General features: G+C 43.2%; 1 protein-coding gene across 1 annotated transcript in view; it reads right to left on the bottom strand.

The window, feature by feature from the left end:
• PKHD1 (PKHD1 ciliary IPT domain containing fibrocystin/polyductin) overlaps positions 1 to 23,411 on the bottom strand; it is a 1,769,028-nt gene that overhangs the window by 1,414,168 nt on the left and 331,449 nt on the right. Inside the window, exons 31-32 of the mRNA XM_078647366.1 lie at positions 19,915 to 21,507; positions 13,341 to 13,487 (exon numbers count right to left, since the gene is read on the bottom strand). Of these exons, the coding sequence (XP_078503492.1) occupies positions 13,341 to 13,487; positions 19,915 to 21,507 (1,740 nt within the window). The remainder of the gene's footprint in view (positions 1 to 13,340; positions 13,488 to 19,914; positions 21,508 to 23,411) is intronic.

Raw genomic sequence — 23,411 nt, 5'->3', positions numbered from 1 at the left:
CCCTTCTGTGTGTGGCTGTCTAGGAAGAATGCACAAAGCGCCAACTGCCAATTACACCCAGCCATGTGGCCGAGAGACAGGCTGCAGGCACAAAATGGCTAAGGTAGGAAAATGCCAACTTTCTAAAGGAGGTATTTTCAGAACTGTATTTTAAACCTAAGCCTGGGTGGAGTTTGCAGTGTTCACTACGCGGAACTCCGTGAAGTGCAAAAAAACTTTGCCGCGCTACACAGAGTTCCGCAAGCAGGGGAGTGCATTAGATAAATGCAGTTTGCGGTGTATTTCATCGCGAACGGCACCATGCACATTGCAAGGGGGCACTGCTTCCTTTCTGCCACTCGAGTAGATTTTTACTTGAGCAGTAGCTTTCTCAACGCGAGCGGATGGTTTCTCAATGCGAGCGGTCGCGAGCATATGCGACTACTCACAATGAGAAATCTGCCCGCCCGCATTGAGAAATCTCGCCGGGAGGTTGATTTTCCACGCTTTCGCTCGCCAACTTGATGTTGACTATCGCGAACAAGGAAAAATCTCACCAGGAGGTGGATTATCCTCGCTCCCGCTCACCAATTTGATGTTGACAAACGTCAGCGAGGGAAAAAAGTTTTTCGTAACTCCGCGAGCTCCGTGTAACGCATAGTGTGGAAAACTCTGCAAACTCCACAAGTGGATCAGAGTTTTCCGCCCAGAGTTATTTAAAACTAGACGTCACCATAGCTTAGGATTTTAAATTGTGAGTCCAGGGACACCAAACATGAAGGGGCCACCTGTTCCCATTTGAAAGTTACACTTATAAAATGTAATAAGCTAACTCCAATGTTATCTTTTGCGAGAGGTCGACTTGTAGTAGTTAAAAATGAATTTAAGATTTTTTCACTACCAGGACACATAAAACTTAAAAGTTTATGTCTTCATTTTAAAAATCCTTGCACCCTTTTCTCAGGGTTGTCCAGGGCCTACCATCGGGGTGACAATCGGCTCTGGCACAACACAGCGAGTCAGACACCCCTCTTTCCTCTCGGACCCTACACCAACCACCTGCGGAGTCCCCCAGGGGTCATCCCTCAGCCGTACGCTCTTCAACATCTACATGGCTCGGCTCGCCCCCATCGTCAGAACCTACGGATTCAACATTGTGTCATACGCAGACGACACCCAACTCATCCTCTCCCTATCCAACGGACCCAACACTGCCAGACAAAATTTTTCGAGAAAGCATGGAAGCCTTCGCGAAATGGATGAAAAACACCTGCATTCAACTAAACACCAACAAAACAGAAGTACTTATCATGGGCCCGCACCCTGATGCTGGGAATGACCCCTGGTGGCCCCTGCCCTGGGAAGTCCGGGCACGCAACCTGGGAATCATCCTGGACTCCGCCAGATCAACGCCGCCTAATCCTCCTTCTTCCACACCCTCTGCCTCCTACGCAAGACCTTAAAATGGATACCCCTCGAACACAGAAAGACCATCACTCACGCCCTGGTCATCAGCAGACTCGGCTACAGCAAAGCACTCTATGCTGGAATAAACAACAACCTCACATGCAAGCTACAGAACATCCAGAACGCCGCAGCAAGACTGGTCCTCAACCTGTGAAGACACTGCCACATCTCCCAGTATCTGTGCACACTCCAATGGCTCCCCATGGAAGCTAGAGTCACCTTCAAGATGCTCACCCACGCTCACAAGGCCCTCCACGACACCGGACCAGCATACCTGAACAGCTGACTCCAATTTCACGCACCCCAAAGGACCTTCTCCTACTCCGTGGTCCCCCGCTCCAGAAAGACCAGATCAGGCGGGCGCTCCGTCTCCTTCCTCGTAGCCAGAGCCTGGAACGCCCTCCCTCTCCACCTCAGGCAGACATCTCTCCCCATCTTCACAAGAAACATTAAAACCTGGCTCTTCAACAGACCCCCTCCTTGATGGACTGGAACCTGCAAAACCCTCCTCCCCCAGCGCCTTGAGACCCTCACGGGTGAGTAGGAGCGCTTAACAAACACGTGATTGATTGATTGATTGACTTATTTGTATTAAAAAGAAGGTTTGGGCCTGGCAAAAGTGTTTTTTTCCAGGTTGAAATGTTAGTTTAACACTTCACACGCAAGTTCTAAAATGGCAGACCTGAGACATGTTTAAATCAGACTTGTTTAAATCAATCAATCAATCAGGATTTCTTTGTGGCAGCTATTTCACCCGTGAGGGTCTCAAGACTCTGTGGGGTCCTGTTGCGGGATTCCACTGCCTGTTCCTAGTGGTTGAACATCCATGTCTTCAGGTCCTTCCTGACCTGTTGGAGTGATGGAGCTGCTCTGTGGTGTAGTGGGGGAGGGATGTTCAAGGTCTTAGACGCCAGGTGAGAAAGGGGCGGCCTCTGCTGTGGGTACGTTTCCAGATGTCTGGCATGGGGAGTGCATAATCACTGTGTGTAGTGTGCATGCTGTGTACTGATTGGTTATGTGTTCCTAACTTAGTGTGGCACCCAACTTTATGGTGTTTTGGGAACACACACCCCTTTGGCCAAACGTGTTTTATTGGGGCAGATCTCCTGAGTGGTATCACTGCCTATCTGTGGGATTGATCTGGGTTTTCCTGGTTGGTTGCTTGCTTGTCTAAGGGTTACATGCCCCCCACCTGTGATCTGTCAATCAGTTGCTTAACGCCTAGGGCGCAGGGCCTGCCTGACCACATATTTCAGACTCAGGGTTAAGAGGGAGGCCATATCAGATGAATTTAACAACGGACATGCGAGTTTGTTATTATATGTACATATATCATGGTGTACATCAACATCTTATTTATCAATATCAACCTTCCCCCATCTAGTTGGATTTTCAACTAGATCAATTGCCCCACACTTCATCACAGTCACATTTATTGAGGTTTGGTGTGTTTCTGTTGTGTCTGTTACTACCTCCCTTGTTACTTGCATTCTACCTAATTTGAGGACTGCGTTTTTATAGCAGAAAACCCTCACTTGTGGCAAACCACACAAAAATGAGAATAGGGAGCAATGACATCCACAGTGTGGTCACCCACCAGGGGATTCAGTAAACACATTTTTTTTAAAACCAGCCCTACCCTTGGGCACCTCCCTCCTTCTTCATGTCAGCTTGTTGACGGTAAAGTGCTTGGATGGCAAGAGTCAGTGTCCCATTGCCCATATTATTTCCAGGGATAAAAGTACTTGTAACACACCCCACCCTCCATCAGAGTCATTAGGTCCAAAAACATACCGACCTTGCATCACCATGAGGAGGATAGCTTTTAGTTCTTCCTTGATTGCATTTAGGCAGAGCTCAGTATTGTTGATCATCTTCAGTAGTTCCCATCTGGTTATTCTTAGCCAGCAGGCGTTCAATTTGACTGCAGGGTGAAGAAGGGTATGGATCATCCGTGCTTACTTGAGTGTCAGAAAACAGTCTCAATTCTTCCAGGATGCCCTTGTACTGAGCCCAGCCAAAGTAATCAGCAATTCTTTTTTCTCAAGCCCGACACAAGAGATTTGTTTTCTTCTCTAGCACATGTTGGAACAACTCAGACATATCCTACCCAAGGATCACCAAGGTCAGGGTGTTTATGGTTGTGATGGTGCAGAGACCCCGCCATCAGGGGACAAGTTGAGAGTAGGCAAACTCGTCACAGTTCAGAAGATATCCATCAGTATGAAGGTGCTCCATTGCATGTCTGATACGTGAAGTATTGCTCCACAATTTTTATTGGCGCCAAGTGGGAGGGTTCCTTTCCCTTTGAAACTCAAAGAATACAGTATACGTTTGCGTACAATCAGGGGTTGCCTTTTCCATTCGAGCCATGTTAATCAATGTATCTCAGTGTCTCAGATTTCCTGATATGGGGTATCTATGATTCCATTCAATCCTTCCCTTCTAGGCTCATTTTCCTTTGTATCATTGAGGTGGATGGCCCTCCACAGGAACTCCATGCCTGGGGTCCATTTTTATTAAAGAAGACTGCCCTAGACATGCTTAGGGCCACACTGGGACCACAGATGGAAGTGGGAGTGTACACGCTTGTGTACTGGTGCAGTGGTTTTGCTACATCCAAGCACCTCTTTTCTGGAGAATCTCTGGGCCAAACAGTGTTCTCCCCTATGGTGCCCTGTTTGCGCATCCTGTCTAGTTCCGTTTGAATATCGCTAGGTTCAGTGAGAAGGTGCAGTGCCGTGGAGTTGGTCTTGTACCTGGTGGCGTTTATGCTTTTTATTGGGGACAATCTCCAGTGACCATCTGTGGGATCGATCTGGGTTTTCCTGTCTACGCGCTTGTCTGAGGGTTAAGTGTCCCCCCCCCCCCATCTGTGATCTGTCAGTTGCTTCTGGCCTAGGTTGCATGGCATGCCTGATCATACATTTCTGACTCGGGATTGAGGGGGAGGTCATTTTGGGTGAATTCAACAACAGTGATGCGAGTTTGTTATAATGATTACAAATATCATGGTGTACTTCGACATCCTATTTATCAATAATACCATATGTTATGTATTAGAAACAATCAGTTTGGCCAACAGTCAGTGTAAGCTGTAGGTAGCTAAGACCTAAAAAAAATAAAAAAAAGTTATAACTGACATTGAAAAGTAGACAATTCAAGTGCAGTAGATTTGGATACCAAGTCCTGCAAAGCGGGTGAGCCAGAATCACTCTTGCTCTACAAAAACAAATTTCTCCAAAAGAGGGACCAAAGGAAATACATAATTATTAGTGAATTATCATTTAAAAGCACTTGCAACCTTTTGATAACCTATTAAAGGAACCTCTTAGAGGGAACTGCTACCAGTAGAAAAGTTGATACAACTTCTTCTCTTCTTTGGCAAAGAGATCAATCTGTGGGCACCCGCATGACAGAAAGAGCTAATATAAAACTTTTGACAGGATCTTCTGTTTATGATTGAGATATTCCACTTAGCAAACTGGCCTCTGTGTGTTCTAAATCATTTGATGAACTGCTGGTAGATTGATTTTTCTGTGGCCAAGTTCCAAAGGAGAAAATCCTAATTGTGTTGTACATTCGGAATAAATCCTGGCATCCTTGAACCTGATACAAAAACACTTTTAAGGCCAATCTCAATTCAAGTAGAATGATGTAGAATGATTTCTCTCAGACTGATCTTAATGCAAGGAGCATCAAATAGCTGAGGTGAGCACTGAAAGCCACCAGAGAGGAGCCTGTCATTACTGGGGCATGGATTCCAAAATGTTTTCCCCTTCCAAGACTTGAAGATGAAGGACCAGCACAGCAAAGATCAAGAGAGAATGGGGCAAATGTAAATTAGTTCCTTTAGGCTGCCATAAAACTGTTTCACTTGGATTTCAGTTCCCCCTGAAGATGACATGTGCAGGCTGGTATGTGGGACTAGGAAAATGCAAAGGACTATATGATCCAAGAGCCACAAACTGTTCATGCTTTTTAAGCTTTGTCTGAAAATAAATCACTTCCCTTGAATAAGATTCTTACCAAAGATTCACAACTTTGTTGCTAAGGGAAATTCTGGCCTGCGGAATCCTCACCTCATGAAGCAATGGCAAGGCAGGACACCACAGAGGTGGTCCTGAGAAGAAGTGAAGAGAAGGCATGTTACAGGTCATTCAGACCCACCAAACCCACCTTTAGGCACAGCATGCTCAAGGCACAAATACCAAACCATAGGCCAGCCATACCAGGATATTAACCACAATAGAGTGATCACAAGCGCCAAGGGCAAAACAACCCAGCCTCCAGGTTAAGTAAGCAAACATGGTCCAATATAAACCAGGGTACAAGAAAACGTCAACAGCAGCACAACACAGCTACCTAAGGCCAGCATGCACAGTAGAAGAAACCCCAGATAGAGGTATGAAGATGCCCGTAAGGGTCCACACATTGCAGGGACTTGGGCGCAAGGGAAGTCTACCACCACTTCCACCTCCAAGGAGAAGCACAAAACAGGACACAATAAAACCCAGATACAACCACATTTGAAAGTGAAAAGGTTTGGCTGGGTGCACATGAAGAAAGCACATAATGAATCGTCATCCTCCAGCTGCCAGGAAAAAAAGAGCACAAACTGTACTAGATATCCAATTACAGTGTCACCAAGGCATCACTGGGTCCCTTGCCAGGGTGACTTATTGACAGCCAGGCATCCACCAACTCACCAAAGGTGTAACAAGTAGCCAGTGGGCAATAAAAACCGACGGCAAGAACAAGTATCACCAAACCCTGAAGAACCAAGGTCAGTCGAGGATCTGATTCCATCAACATAGCACCCTAGAGGAGAAGTCTTGGCATATGGTCCAGGAAATATTCATGACAAAAAGACACCAGTAAGAATGTTGTGTTGCACAGGAGAGGCAAGCATCACGGTCGTGAGGACGAGAGACATACAGCCCAGGGCCATCTGGATACTAAGATAACAAACTATGAACTGTAGCCATGTAACAAACGCAGTGCTCAGCAATTAAAACCTGTAAATAACTATTCATTGGTCACCCAACTGGGTCCCCACAGGTCGACCACAATTTTCTACTGCACAAAAACAGGAGACAGTCCCAAACGGCCACAATATAGACAAAACCAGGGATGTCAAACCACTAAAGCCAACAGAAAGCAAACAAAAAGGGGAAAGAGTCAGGACTGACAGAATGACTATGCAATAGTTCCAACTGAGCTACAGTCCATCACCTCTCCAAACCTCTCCAGAACCAGGAACCACAGTTACACCACCATCAAAGAGGATATGGAAAGCAGTCCGAACAGCCAGGGTTCACCCTGCAGTGACCTGACACAAATTCAATACCTCACCACAACAGGCGGCGGTTATGCACAAGCAATATCAAAGGCAAGGAAGCTGCATCATCTCAAGGCACCCCATCCAGGATATCTAAAAGCCGCAACAAGGGTGATGCAGAAGTATTAATGCCACTGTGGGATGCAGGACAAAATGAAAATACAAAGAAAGGTTGCCATTCACCCTCCTGATACTAGAAGAGGATCTGAACCAGGCACATCCCAGAAAAACAGGGATCTGGTAAAAACAAGACCCACATGGTAGGACCCTCTGCTACGGCAGCAACAGAGGTAAAGGTACATTGCCCCAACTAGTACCCTGTAAGGAACAGAGGCAGCCAGGTCAACAGCATGTAGCCAAAATGGTGAGCACAGCAACCAGGGAATGACAGGAACAAAGCTAAACTAACAAAAAACCGTGGACATCCGAGAAGGAATCACAAGGACAAACCAAACGCACACCATATCTTCGCACTCACATCGAAAGACAAAGTAGGTAATAATTTGAACTGAGCTGAAAATGTTCTCTCAACATGTGCCCTCTATCAGGCCTAGCCCTTGTGCAACTGCCACTGAGTAGTACCCACAGACAGTAAGCAGAAGTGATCACTTTTCCCACCACTATACACCACAAAGCCTCCAAAATGTCACACATCACCCTTTGCACCAAAAAATGAGAACCATCAAAGGGAGTGACCAGCAGGATATCCTGAACCTTTTCAGGGTAACCGGAGTATCACAAATGGATAAACCCATAAAGGGATACACATTAACCAGGAGACTTGACAACAGAATTTGCTGAGATTAGACCAGAGTGCACAGGTTGTTGGTGGCATCACAACCTTTACGCACCAACTAGTCAAAGGAGGTGCTGCCATAATCAGAAAGGAGTGGAACCACAGTGTCTGCCATTGCACAATGGGCATGGGAGTGCTGGGCCAACACGAAAATAGCATAGCAAGAAAAAAAAGGCTAAACCTTCCAGCAAAAACACTTTCGTCACAAACCCATCAACATGACACCAGCCACAGGTAGAGGAGAGGAGGAAGAAGCAAGAGAAATGCAGCTGGGTTTTAGGAATGAAAAAGGGAGACTACTACAAATAATATAGTAGAAGAGCAGAGGAAAAAAAGACTGACTCTTTGTTTGCCAGGAGATACCTTTGAGAAAGCTCCAAGTTGGAGCAACCTGAGTTTCACTCAGTGACAACGCACCTTCATTGGATGTACTTGGCAGTTTGGCCCTTGTCTTCTGTCCGTTGTCCAGGCATAATCCTTGCAAAACGTTTCTAAGTTGCAGTTTTAAGGGTTAGGCAGGAGTGCCACCCTCTGACACATATACTAGGGCCCCAGGACCTTAAGGACACCACATGGGCATCAGGACTAACTCCAGCGGATGCCATCAGCAGGGTCCAAGGCAGGTCCAGTTAGAACTGGTCAGCTGGGATCTTCATGTAGTTGGGCTTCTTGCAGCTTTTGTGTCCCAGTAGCTTAACAGGAGGTCAACTAACACCAGGAGTCCACTTCTCTGTCCTGCTTACAAGTCGGATCAGGTCCAGCCCTAGGGGTCTCTCTCTACATGTTCAACAGATAGTGCATTCCTTCTGTATTCCACAGGTCAGGGTGTGTTTTGAAGGGGTTACGGAGGGTGCCACATAGATACCCAGTGCCAGCCTGTGGGCGGGGAATGCTCCTGGCCATTCCCTAACCCATGGAGTAAAAGTTCTCAGGTGTGCCCCCATCCACTTTTGCAACGCTTCTTGTGTGTTTTACTGTAAATTATCACTCAGTGCCCCTCCTTAGCCAAAACCAACATCACATATTTGTTCCTCCCTTGTGCAGAGCTCCCTGTGCCCATCCAAAGGTTTTGCTATGATAATGAGCAAACCCTCCCTTGTGGTAACTCAATATCGGTTCTGGGGGCAGCCCCTCTAACACTGTGATTGGTGCCTGGCCGACAAGCAGAACAAAGAAGGAAGCAGTCCTGGGTATGAGTTACATCTGTTTGTGGCAGGGTCAGAACCTTCATAAGTGTAATTAAGTTCCTAGGCACAACCCAGAAGGCTGTCCTGTGGGGGGGAAGCATCTTCTCACACTTAATGCAACACATTTCACCACCGCTTCTGAGTCTAACCCCAGAAACCCAACTCCCACAACCAAGTACTTACCTCTGAACCAATAACACTATTTTGTCTCATATGATAGATAACATTGACTGCTTTTCTATGAAAAGTTTCTAAGTATGGAGTTGGAAAATCTATAAAAGTCTTTAAAACTGTAACCAAATAACAAAAACGCTTTTACTTATCTGTTTACAGGAAATGTACCAGTGCAGTATCCAAGTATACTACACTGTGTAAGAAAAGTAATCTGTAAAGAATTTACTTAACATCCTATTGAAAAGCCAATACAAAGTATATGTACAATATTTCAAAGATTTGCATTACCATGGATTTTACTGTAATCAAACCAAAGTATATTTACAACTGCAATTAAAACTGTATTATTACAGCAAAGTATAGATCCTTTACCTGTGCCAGGCTAGCTTGGTTCTAGGAAATAGAATAACTAAAAATATATTTTTATACAAAACCAATTGGTCTGAAGTTCAGTCTTTGAGTGTGTGCAATCATGTGCTGATTGAGTGTGTATTACAAATGCTAAACACTACCCTCTGATAAAGACTTACTGCTCAACCACACTACCACAAATAGAGCGTAAGGTGCTATCTCCTTTTACCTCTGCCTTTGGGGATCCACTGGACTCTGTGCACACTATACCTCACTTTGGTATGGTATATACAGAGCCAGCTTCCTACAGCATTGCACACCAACAACATACACACACTGTTAATTGTACACCCACAGGCACCACAAGCACAACACCCACAATGACCACCACCAAATAAATATTTTTTTAAGTGTCAATACAGGTGCGTACATTTTACCATGATAAGTGGTAAGATGCATACTCATGCATGACACATAAAATAATTGGATCTAAGTGCAATGTAAAAATACACAAGGCTAATGCAAATGTAACCACATGATTCATAGTGAGACAAGTGACACAGAAGCCTACCTTAGATTGCGGCAAAAACAGGGTGGCTTAGCATTGTGGTGAAGTAGTAGCAGCACAGGAATGACCTGGATGATGGGGTTTAGGATGAAAAAGGAAGTGGAACACAAAAAAGGTAAGTTTTCACCTCTTTTTCTATTGTTACCACCAACCTGAGTTTGGAGGTTTCCCTGCTAGATTTTACCTGATGGAAAATTACCCTTTGGTCGTCGGGAATCCTGGCTGGATTCCTTCCGACAGCCGGTTCTGCCTCTGACGCAGTTGAGGCGGGAGGGATATGCTGGCTGAGTCTGCGGGTGTCTGTCGGCATTTCGTTCAGGAACCTGCCAACATCTAAATTGAGTGGGTTTACTGAAAAGTAGGCAAGCGGTGATACTATCGAAAAAGTGATGAAGGACCAGGGTCGCCAACATCTAAATCTGGAAGGCAAGTCTGGCTTTAAAATGGCTTTAGACACCACAGCAGTGAACACTTAAGTGCAGTAAGTCCACTGGGGCCTTCAACATATATGCCCTACCATATAATAAGGACATACAGGTAGGTTGTATTTGCCAATTAGAATTACACCAATTACTATATACTTGTAGAGTACAGAGCACCAGCCCTACGCCTTGCTAGCAGAGCCCATGGCACTTTCAGAGTCAGTAACAAGCACCAGTCAAAAAATGGAGATGATCTGGGCAAAAAATATGAATTTCGAACGTGCACAATTTGAACTGATGGCAATTTAAGCTCATTTGTGTTTTGCTCTCACTGTTCTTGTTACATCTTGTAATATCTTGTTACATAGAAGGTGATCATTCAAGAGACATGGATGATCAGTGATGTCATGTTGTGTCATTTATGATGTAATTAGCGATGTCCTCAATGATGTTATGTAACATGTCATGAGTGATTTAATTTGTGCGGTCATAAGCAGTGCAATATATAGTCGGTGAAGTGAATTATATCTGATGATTTTCATTTTTTTATTTTTATATGTTATTTTTTGTGTATTTCTAGACCTTACTATAATATTTTAACCTTTGTTTTTTTCAGTGAATAGACATACATTTACCCAAAGGATCGATTTACTATTCTTAAATGTTCATTTGCGTAACGGTAGAGATATTCATGTCATTAAGGCACATATTCTTACATACAACCGACAGAAGCAGAGATGAGATGCGAGACTGAAAGCTGCCATGAAATCTCAGGGGTTAAACTGATAGCTACAGACGCCTGTCCCATATTCGTTTCCTGGGACTGCTGCCAGGTCATGTCATTTCATAGATTAGCCCAGAAAATGTTTGGGAACGTTTCTGGTAATTATACCACTGAAGTAGCCTTTCGACGCCATACAGTGATGCTTTGCGAAATATTCCTAGCGATATTTAAAGAGTTCATAAATTAATATCTCTATCATGTTCTTCACCGGAGAACCAATCGTCTGGTGACCAGAAAGAGCACCCATTAAACACCAGCCTCTTGTTTACAACAGGACCTGCCCTTCTTTTCTCTTGCCGCCATCTTTGCGCCCTCCCCATCTTATTGGTTATAGGACGTTGTAGAAAACGCATTGATCTGCAATGACTCTCCTGGAATTTGTAATCTGGCGGCACGCGCCCTCCTAGTCCTGACCTTCCCTCTGCGCAGCCGCGGGACCGGTCTGCATATTGTGCTTCAAGAGAACTCCTGTTGCTGTGCCAAATTGCAGGGCATGATTAAACAATCCACATAATTACACACATCATTAAACGATTGCATAGTTAAGAACCAATAAAATAAAGTTAATTTAATTGCCCACTGCTTACATAGACTTTGATAAACTATATTCCTGGCAGATACTCCACAAATCTCAGCTAATCTATCCAATTAAAAAGATGTCTTTAAATTCGAGCAGCTGACTGGATGATGCATGGTTGAACATTTACAACTTACCATCCATTCAGACAAATGTCTAATAATGCCACTGTACATCGCTGGTTCAATGCGATCCGCCCAGCTGTTTATCTACACAATGTAGTGGACTTGGCCAAAATATAGCCTCGTTCTGGTGATCAGGAGTGTCCAGTGTAGGTCCAGGAGAGCTAGCTACATGCCGCATTTTCGGAAGGTCCACATAAGATACAATGAACCTAAAGGGGAATCATTTCCATAGTCGTCATCCTAAAAAACTGGCCTGGATTTGGTCCTTTGGTGCTATGTTGGCCACCCTTGCCCTAGATTTAGGCCTCTATTTTTAACACCTTGTGAGCAGAATAGACAGATGGCTAGAACCTGAAAACAGGTATGTTCTTTCTGTCATGGTCAGAATAAGTAGAATAAATCTGTCAACCTAGTTTGATGACAGCGGCACTAAGACCCAACACCTATCTGACGACGCTGAAAAATAATTTTTGCTGTCTGAATCTGCTGTCCTTGTATCCACCACAAATTCATTGCACTGGACATGGCCGAGAGGGGTGCTAGCCCTGTAAGAGCTTCACAGGAGCGCGTTCACCACCATTGCTTCTACAATCACATCACAGACCTGCCTATAAAAGGAAACTTATTACCACATCAAACAGTTGTGAAAGTACCATAGATCATAACACTGTACGGCATATTCCTTGTGAAACTAATTTAATTTTAGGCTGAAGGATCATGTTGGGTAAAAAGCGCCAACAATATCCAACGAGGACTTCCTTGCTTGCTTATGAAATAAATGCTCCATTGTGCCGATGAGTAAACACTGAGGCATAGCAGGCCCATGCATTGCTTATAAAATGTATCTTAAAGGGGAATGTGATCTCTGGATTACGGTATGTTTTGCCTACGATAGCGTAGCCAATAGGGTACTTATGACCACCAGTCCTAGAATTGAAACCCCTACAAAAATCAAAAGACGAGTTTCATGCAACTTCGGCTGCCTTCCACCTCTAATGTAGCTCTCACAAGATTACCAGCACTAAATACGTTTTTCAGTAGACACTGTACTAACAAAGCAAACTTTATCAGAAAGTGTTGCTTTGTGGTATTATTTGCTGCATGCCCAGTGATTTAGAATACACAAAGTGTGTGCTTTGGCTGCACCCTGAGGCCGATTTCTCTCTCACCTTGCTATTGGCTATTTGGTCTATCCTACCTCCTACTATGGAGAGCTTGTTTTGCAAATCGCAAGGGACTATTTTACATTTTAATGATTTACTGAATCATCACAATTTAAATTCATAGATTCATTGAACACAGAAAGCAATATTATTTTAGTTTTGTTTTTAATTGAAGCAAACTTCTTTAAAAATAATTTAGGTAGGACTCAGAATGCAGCCAGCCAGGCCAAATGGTTTTGCCAATGCTGGTTGGTGCAGCAAAATATAGGTTGGTGAATAGGGCCTTGTCTGATTTTCAAAATGGCGGCATGAGTTTCCGATGCCATGTCATTTAATTGTACACAGTTAAGTTTTTGTTATTCTGGACCTTTGTTGAAATATTAAAACAATAACCAGTTGTGCTTACCACTTGGATGCTGGGTAACACATTGGACATCGGTTGGTGTTATGAGACTGTCTTGTATTTCACAATGTGAACCGCAAACTGTAACTGATGTGTTACCTGGAGAAAATCCAGTACCTTGTAAATGCAAGACTCCTCGCCCCAAGCAGCCTAGAAGGAAAAGAAATGTTGACACCTTAGTGAACTGCGCCAAAGCTATACATTTTAGTGTCTTTAAAGCAGGCTTTGAAGGAGTGGTATGAACAGGTCTGAACATAGGAAAGGCAGGGTCTTTCTCAGTGAGCTGGTTCAACTTGGCCAATCTTTACTTTTCCAAAGGACTATTGTCGTAGGAAAAAAATATGACTTTTAAGGTAGTGTTACACTGAACATAACGGAAATCCCTCATGCCTATAATCCATGGAAGCATTGGACAACTTGTATAAACTGTTGTACTTTATGGAAATACATTAATTTTCCAGTGGGCATCGTTTACTTCAAAGGAATGAAATACATTTTTCAGGGTCAACATTTGTCTCTATTCTAAAATATTCTTTGACAAAGCGTATCTCTTATCATGCCCAGAAGCATCCCAGTATAGCCCATCTCATAATATATTCCTCCATAGGTAAAAACAACACTTGTTAGGTCTCGCCTTTTCCATTCCGCAGGAATGGAAAATGGAGAGAATTCTAGTGGTCAAAATACTCGTCAAACCAAGGGTTTTTTGGTGCGGTTTTCTTCGAGTTCACGTGAATCACAATCACGTGACCTGCTCTCATGCACGAGCCTTCCCCCTGGCAGCAGCATTTCTCCTTTCACGGCCGCCAGGCCACATCAAAGGGTTCCGCTGCCCCGCCCCCTGCTTCACGGCCATCTGTTCCCCAGCTCCAGCACCTCCCCTCTCTCTCCCCGCACACCCTGTCGTGCTTTAACTCCCTCCCCCTCCCTCACCAAAGAGCACGTATTTGTATTCTTTATTTTTTTTTTATTCAGTCCATGCCACTCTCACATTAAAAAAATGCCGCTTTTTCACGGCCGCAGGCCGTGACTCGACAGTCCTGCCGTGCTTTAATTCTTTAATACTGTCTCCCCCTCGTTTCACTGGGGTCAGTCATGTTAAGGGCCACCGTTGTGCCAGTTTAGCATAGAGGAAAAGAATCTGTAGAGTACTGATGCTGCCACTTCTCTTTCGTAGGATGCGATCCGTCATTATTAAAAAGCAGGACATTGGTGATCTGTAAAAACAAGTCATTTTAAATGAAGGTTGCGAATAACTCTAGGACTAGATGCACGCTTGCCAATTATGCATGCCCATGTAAGCAATTTAGGATAAGGATGTTAACCAGATTAAAAGGCAAATCTCAGACAGGCAGGGTTTTAAAAAGGCACCCACCAATTAAAAACTCCCCGAAAATGTCTAGTAGAAAAAAAACTAGCATAATAGTTCTCCATAGAACCTACCCTTGTGCTGTCACCTCCCGGACACTCTTCAGTCACTGTTTGCAGTTAATGGAATCATTCCGCCACCTCGCACTATTGACAAATTCCCTCATGTAGTTGGATTATAGAATGTTTGTCTCTCTCACGGTCCCCTCGTATGGAAAAGTGAAAAGGTTTTTGCATGAATGCTATCCCCTTCACTAGTAGATTGGCCGGTAAGCGGTTATAGACATATTTGTTTATGTGATCCACAGCTTAAGCCCATTCTAACCAGTGGAAGCAGTTTGCAGTACAGCAGTTTTACTGATAAATAGTGTATTACTCCTCTACGTTCCTGCTGTCCTTGCCACCTTGTGCCAAAACTGGAAGCAGCTTCATAGCTGTTGGTGCAGAATGTTTGCAGTGCAGTATCACACACGTATGTAAGTGTTGTGGGGCGCACAGCCCGTCCCGTCACGTTTGTGTTCTTTGACCAGTTTCTTTTTCTGCCCCTTGGTGTGGATCATAATCTTCTTCTTTTGCGCTCAGCAAAGTGGAAATACGTTTTTCTGGTTTTTTTTCTTTAGTTTTCCACTCCATCCTCTTCTTTCAGAAGAGATAGCTTGTGCTAAATAATGCTGGTTTCAAGCCGTGCCTGGACCAGTATTGTCAAACCGATGAGGAATGCTGCTGCCAGTGTGTTATCAGAATAGTAGCCCGACAGAGACATACGGGTATTTCGGGCTGCCCTCATATACTAATAGTTTAGTTTTGCAATAGTGCCACAAAATGCTTTAATTAAAAAAACTGATTGACAAAAACTGTTACTCATATTATCGCAACTGGGCTGAAAATGGAGATGTGCTGGTTGGAGTTGTCTTTCTTCATTCTCTCACATTTGGTTCTTAGCGTACTCCCAGCCCACCCCTTTGCTCTTGTTTTAACAAGATGATAACTACAGCCTTTGGAAAGGTCTCCGAGCTATAACACTACTCAGGCTTCAGAGCAACATGTTTCTCTCTGTCTCATGAAGTGTGTAACCCTTGCACAGCGGCTCGCACTGACATGCATATTGTAGCTATTGTTAAAATGTGGTAAAGAGGGTTTCTAGAGTGCTAAGAAGAGTGGTCACTGCACAGGGAATGACCGTGTGAAACACACGAGCATCCAGCGAAGCACATGATATGACCGCGCTTTTATCCGAGCCGCCTGCCTCCGAGAGCTTCACACAAAGCCATCTGTTGCTTCCCCAGCGCACTCGGCCTCACTTCTCCTCCCCCTAATTACACTTCTTTCACGTCTGGATGAAAGGCCGACATGCCGTACAGAGCTCGGACCCGGGCCTGCAGGTCGCACCAAATGCCCTAATCTATTGCTTAACTCACCGAGCCAACCAGAAGTAAACGAGTTACCACTGGCCTTCAAAAATATTCATTTTATTTCTGGCATTTGAAACCGACGGAGGTACTTCGGCCCTCAAAAAGTAATTTAACTTCCAAACGTAATCAAGCTCTGTCTGGTCTTTACCAGCACTCAAGTTATTTCAGACTTTTATATTTTAGTAACTTATGTCCTCTGGGCGGAAAATGTTTTTGTCTGCCCTTTTTCAAAGTATTTACTTTCCTCGCTGACAGTTTACGTTCAACTATTATTTTTTTTAAACTTTACGTTTTGTTTTGTCTAACTATAACGAAGACCCGTTGCCACGCTGGAATTGTGATGTTCTTCTGAGAAGTTATGTTCGTGTTACTATATTTTTATTAATCATTTCCACTCGAATCATTAGGGCGTGTTCGCAAGTCCGAGACCAGAAGCAATATTGTGACATCAAGTTCTAATCTCATCCTCTGTGAGGATGAAATTGTGTTCATTACGTGATCTCTAGCTGGTGAGCCTGTGGCTGTGGTTTCTTCCGCTGTAAAAAAGATGTTCCTGCCATTACCCAATTTAATGAGACGTCATTTATCAGCACCACCACATTATCACTCAGCACCACCACATTATCACTCAGCAGCACCACAGCACCACTCAGAAGCACCACATCACCACTCAGCAGCACCACAGCACCACTCAGCAGCACCACTCAGCACCACCACAACATCCCTCAGCACCACCACAACATCACCACCACAGCACCACTCAGCACCACCACATTATCACTCAGCACCACCACATTATCACTCAGCACCACCACATTATCACTCAGCACCACCACAGCACCACTCTGCACCACCACAGCACCACTCTGCACCACCACAGCACCACTCTGCACCACCACAGCCCCACTCTGCACCACCACAGCACCACTCTGCACCACCACAGCACCACTCTGCATCACCACAGCACCACTCAGCACCACCACAGCCCCACTCAGCACCACCACAGCATCACTCAGCACCACCATAGCACCACTCAGCACCACCACAGCACCACTCAGCACCACCACAGCACCACTCAGCACCACTCAGCACCACCACAGCATCACTCAGCACCACCACAGCATCACTCAGCACCACCACAGCATCACTCAACACCACCACAGCATCACTCAGCACCACCACAGCATCACTCAGCACCAACACAGCATCCCTCAGCACCAATACAGCATCCCTCAGCACCAACACAGCATCACTCAGCACCACCACAGCACCACTCATCACCACCACAGCACCACTCAGCACCACCACAGCACCACTCAGCTCAACCACAGCACCACTCAGCGCAACCACAGCATCACTCAGCGCAATCACAGCATCACCCAGCACAACCACAGCATCACTCAGCGCAACCACAGCATCACTCAGCACCACCACAGCATCACTGGTTCAAATATGTTCTCTCAATGTTTCAAGCTTTATTACAAATGTCACAAAAAAATGTTAATATTTCACTTCTGTTCTTGAATTTTCGTCACTGAACATAATCTTCACAAAAGTTATTTACAAAAGTTTAAGCTATTGCCATTATAAATTACAATCACTTTTATTTAAGTATTAAATAAAAAAAAATTAAAAGCCATTGTTATTTGTAATATCAATACATCTAAGTCACGTCAATACAAAACATGTGGCATTACAAATGCTAAAAGTGTCACATTTGCTAAAGTTAAAAGTATTGGCATTGTAAATCACAAAACATAAATATAAAATGTCATTTACAAAACCAATAGCTCCAACTTTCCTACTGCGAGACCTATTGGCAACGCCAGTGCTTGTTTTTTATTGAAATTGGCAGACAACCTAGGGGTGTAGACGTTCAAAGTATATAGTCTATATTTTCCTGGTCTGTAGGTCTTTAATTCATTCTAGGCCTATACAAAATGTCTTGACCGTGGAAAATGAGTGACTCCCTGCCTTCGCTCTACAGGATGGGCAGCCTGTGTACATTATGGGCTGCCCTTGTACATAAGGATTTTAAAAGGCTACATGGTTACACGCTGGTTACTTCTGACAAGTCTAAGCATCATCATAGCTTAGTCACTGCTGGCAACTGGTCAGATTCTGTGACCAAAGAATCTTCATATTGATGAACTATTGGAGGCTTAACTGAGGACACTGGAAGAATCAAGGATATATTCTGTTACTTAGAAGGGCATTTATTTACAGGACAGAGGAGAACGAGCCTTAAAGCATGAACCACCTTAAAAACCCTCTGAACACTGGACTCTCGGACATTGGAAGAGTAAAAGGTGACTCTATCTATCGGAGATCGGACCAATGAGGAACGAGATAATATAAAGCACCCATCTCTCTTTAGTTAAGAAAGCCTCTAAATATCTCTTTTGCTCTACATTTATGCAAACCAATAAGTCTATGCTTCCATGTCACTCCTCACCCTATGCAGGTAAAGAATAATTTAAATAGTGGGTAAACAACCTAATTTGTTGCGTTCCCCACTTCACCACATTATTACTAAAGGGATACTGAAAGTAAAGAACCGAAACACTCTAATTTCATTTCAACTATATCTCGGAATTTCTTGGGTGCAGCATGTAGCTGGAGCATATTATTTTATGCTAAAAAGATCTTAACTCCTTAACCGCGGCGGTTTTTCTGCCGCGGTGCGGGTGTTCTAAAGGGTGGGCGGAGCACGCAAGGGGTTAATAGAGCCTTGTTATATGATTAAGGACATCAGACTACATATATGCAGGTAAACGATCTTGTTTAATTTGGACCTAGAATTTACAGGTACTCAAAATTCAATATTTCGATTACCCAAATATTTGCAAAGACAATGTTAAACTTAATTAGATTTTCTAGATGACTCAATGTGATCAAAATATTTTCAGTGCCTAAACCGACAGTATGCTTAAAATTGAAAGGACCTTATCAAATATGTAAAGAGTGTCACATACAGATGGAAACCTACAAGAGTTGTACACTTGAGTCATAGGTCTTGAGATAATTTGATGAACTTGTTAAAACCCTGAAATGTTTGATCTGAAACAAGGTGAACAATAACAGGATGGAACATCTGGACGATTCCTCAGTTTTGTAACATGGCGGTAGCTACCTAGGAATGTGTTCATCTCTGTCCTAAGAATTCCATTTCTATTTCAGCTCTCATCCTGCACTCAAAATGTATGTGTGTTTATTAAAACTGCCAGCGAGTTAAGTTATTGGAATGCCCTTATACTTATTCCAGTGTCCCATAATAGAGTAGTCTGCCTTTGTGTCAAAAGCGGTCCAGTCCAGACAGCAAAGCAGCCCACCGGTTCAGCAGGCCTTTAGAACTCCATTAACAGTTGGATCAAGGAAAGTCTAGGAGAAGTCTGGGCTCATATATGAGATGCCAGTCACTATTGTCAAATGAAGAAAATATGTTGTCCTTTTCATTAACTACATGTTTTACAAGTTCCTTTTTGGTTGGTGAAAGTGGCAACTCCTGGTCTCAGTGCGAGATATTTTCCCTCATTACTTATTGTCAAAGGTAGTAATCTTAAATTTGTTTGAATTTCAGTTCCTATCTAGTGCCCATGACAGGAACATGGTGTTCCTGGGATCTAGGTTGCACCAACAATTTTTCAGAACATTGACTATATACATTTACATCAATAGCGAAGACCACAAATCGTATTACAAGCCATTTCAATACAGGTTATTGCAGCATATCTACTTCTCAAATAGGTTTTATATAGAGGGTGGACGACCGTACTCCATTCTACCTATTAACTTACCATAGTTGTTGAGTATGGATGACACACTAAGACGTGATGTGTAGGTAATATTTGTGGAGGCCCATCCTCTAGAGGGGTCATATCCCTTTACTTGGTAATCTCCAGCTGGAAGGTTGGGCACTAGACACTGCAATGTGCTTGAATTACCAGATATGTTCGCACAGATCCAATCCCCAATAAAGACATGCATATTCTCTGCTTCTGCAATCCTCGAGGTGATTATTCTTAGAAGACGGCTTGTAGAAGGTAAAGCAAAGAGGAATACAGGAGTAAAATGCTGATGATAATTTACTTCGCCAACATAGTAGAAAACTCCATCTATTTCCAGTGATAAAGCACTAGTCATTTTTCTAGGAGGTGCGGTGCATTGGATGGTCACATAGCTGAGATGTGAGATACTACAGATAGAATCATTTCCAACAAAAATTGTGGTTGAGTTCTGCCCTTGCAAGGCCAAGCCTATAAGTGTCAGAAGTGCCCCACCATTGAGGCTGACATTTTTAGGAAAAAAGTCCTTAACTTGAGGAACAATCATGATTTCCATAGACCTGGTGCTGAAGCAAGCTTGGCCAAATCTTTTGTTGGTAACTGAAATGTGGTGCATGCCAGGATATAGGTGGTTGGCATGGCACACAAATAGGGTTTGGTTCCCAAAGGTTGAATTACATACCGTGTTATCCACCAATATATTGAGCTCATCAATTACCTCAGCGAGTCTGTGACCTCTGATAGACAGTGTAGTGATTTTTCCATGTACCCTGTGTGTTATGTGGTCAACTACAGGTGTGCTTTCTTCACGTATGCTGAAGGAGCAGTTCCCTTGACAAACACTGGCAATTCCATTTATAATGACTGTGATATTGAGATGCTGAGAATCACGTATAGAACATAGACTTTGGTTGACCTGAAGAGTACATCTGATTGTATTATCATTAAAATCCTGGATTTTACATGAGAAATTATTTTTAAGATTTACTTTAATAGAATTGCTGGAAGATGTCGAGAACTGCCCAGAAATGGTCAATGTCAGCCCCCCACAAGCAGATCCATTTGAAGGAACTACTGAAAATACAAGAGGTGGCAGGTCAAAGGTGTTCATGGCTGAGGAAATATCGGCATATCCATATTCCTTGTGCATGACACTGATCTCATAGCTTCCAGCTTCCAAACTGTCCAGAAGTAAAGAACAAAAGTATGATGTCTGATTGGCACCTTGTGGCTGAAGTTCACACGAAAATCCGTCCAGTAATAGGGAAGAGTTAATCATGTTACTTCCCAAAATGTAAAAAAGCACAGTGTCGCTTACAAATTTCCAAGAAATACTGGAAACTACTGGTGTGTTCTCTTTTTTATAGGTGAAATAAAATTTATGTGTGGGGTAACCCAAATGGCAACTGTGCACATTTCCAATGAACACCCTTACTAGAACTGCCGTAGTATCTGATCCTCTAGGCAAAACGAGTGGCCTGGTCTGACACTGGATAACTTCATCTGATGAACTGATGATATCACATGTACCAGAGTTTAAAAGGACCGTAACCATTGAGGAGATGCAACTGAATCCAACTCCAGTGATGGTTAAAGTTGTTCCCCCTAGAAAACAATAGAAACATTGTAATAAAGTGTCAGTAGTAAGTTAAACATTCAATTTCTAAAAAAATAGAGCACATTATGTGTCAGTACATTATGCTTGAATCAGATATACCATTCTTTAAGTTTCTCCACTTCACCTGGAGGCTAATATGCCACACGAAAAGTAGTTATTGAGTTTCTGTACCTCATCTCTTCTTCAACGAGCCAAGAATATATAGAGCCACATTTACTGATAATTAGTGCGGATGCAACATAAGGTTCTTGCACAAACTATTTTATTAATGCTCTAGAAATTGCAAGTCTTGTTACTTGCATTGATTTAGCATCATATTATGTTGAGTATTTATCGCTTGTAGGAATATTTTACGTAAATGATATAGTGGTAATTCTGACATACATATAAACATCAGGAAAAAGAACAGGAAAAGACTATGGGCCTCATTCACAAAGGTAACTTACACTTTTTAAGTAATTTACATTAGTTTACTACTTTTGGCTATTTAGAAATCAGAGTGTAAGTTACTGCCTATAAAAGACAGTACTAAGTCCAGCACTACACACGGCCAACCATTAGTAAAGCAGCACCATCCCTTAGAAAATAATGCATGGAGGGTATTAAAATAAAACCCCACAGGAAATAATATTAAATTAAATTATTTAAAATAGTTAAAAATACAAATAAATATGTTAAAAATACATACTAATAGTACATATTTATTCTTTAGTTGTAAAATATTTTAATATTCTATTTTGAAATTAAAATTCATCTACAATAGTTTGAAGAGTTTTCTATTTTACTAAAATATAACTAACTTAATTTTGATAAATTCTATGTATCAGTTTTATTTAATATTAATGTGTATTAAAACATGTTTCTTTAGTTGGGAATTAATTTGTTTATTTAAATGTAAGGGAAACAATAATATTTGTGATTTAAATGTTATTGTCCGATTAAGAAAAATCATTATGATTGGCACACAATCTAAATTATCATTATCAATAAATATCATTCACAAGAACATTGCCTTAAATATCTAATAAAAAAACAGTCTAAACACAGAAATGCTGAAGTACTCCAGTACTTTAGGATTATCTATTTCTTCAGACATTAAGTGAGAGAGGTAATTTTCTACTTAATCAATCAAGGAACCACCGCCAAGCTCCAAAAGAGACTCCAGCGGATCCAGAACGCCTCAGCCAGACTCATCCTCGACATCCCCCGCCGCAGCCACATCTCCGGACATCTGAGAGACCTGCACTGGCTCCCCGTCAACAAGAGAATCACCTTCCGTCTCCTCACCCACGCACACAAAGCCCTGCACGATCAAGGCCCGAGCTACCTCAACAACCGCATCAACTTCTACACTCCCAAGCGCCACCTCCGATCAGCCAGTCACGCCCTCGCCGCCGTCCCCCGCATCCGAAGAACGACAACAGGAGGAAGGTCCTTCTCCTACCTGGCCGCCAAGACCTGGAACTCCCTCCCTCCCGACCTGCGCCTGACCCAAGACCACCTCTCCTTCAGGAAGAAGCTCAAGACCTGGCTGTTCGAGCAGTAGCAGCACCCCCCCCCTCCCAAGCGCCTTGAGACCCTCCGGGTGAGTAGTGCGCTCTACAAATGTCCTTGATTGATTGATTGATTGATTGAAGGACAGAAGGACTATATCAGTATCAAGTTCTTATGATAAGGATGGAAACATTCTTTCCGCAGTAGTCAAGTACTTCACAAACTGGTAAATCAGTGGAATTAATGCGCCTGGTGGACATAACATGAGGGCTTGTAAAACTGATCTCATTCCTGCTTCTAAAAATAGTGGTTTTAAAAGAATGTGTCGCACTTCAAGTAAGTTAGAACAAACAAATGTACAGTGCAATAAACTTTCTTGAGTTAACCCACAAAGTCT

This window comes from Lissotriton helveticus, chromosome 6, assembly GCF_964261635.1.
Source record: "Lissotriton helveticus chromosome 6, aLisHel1.1, whole genome shotgun sequence".
Classification (NCBI taxonomy): domain Eukaryota; kingdom Metazoa; phylum Chordata; class Amphibia; order Caudata; family Salamandridae; genus Lissotriton; species Lissotriton helveticus.
This window is presented reverse-complemented; position numbering and strand designations above follow the sequence as displayed.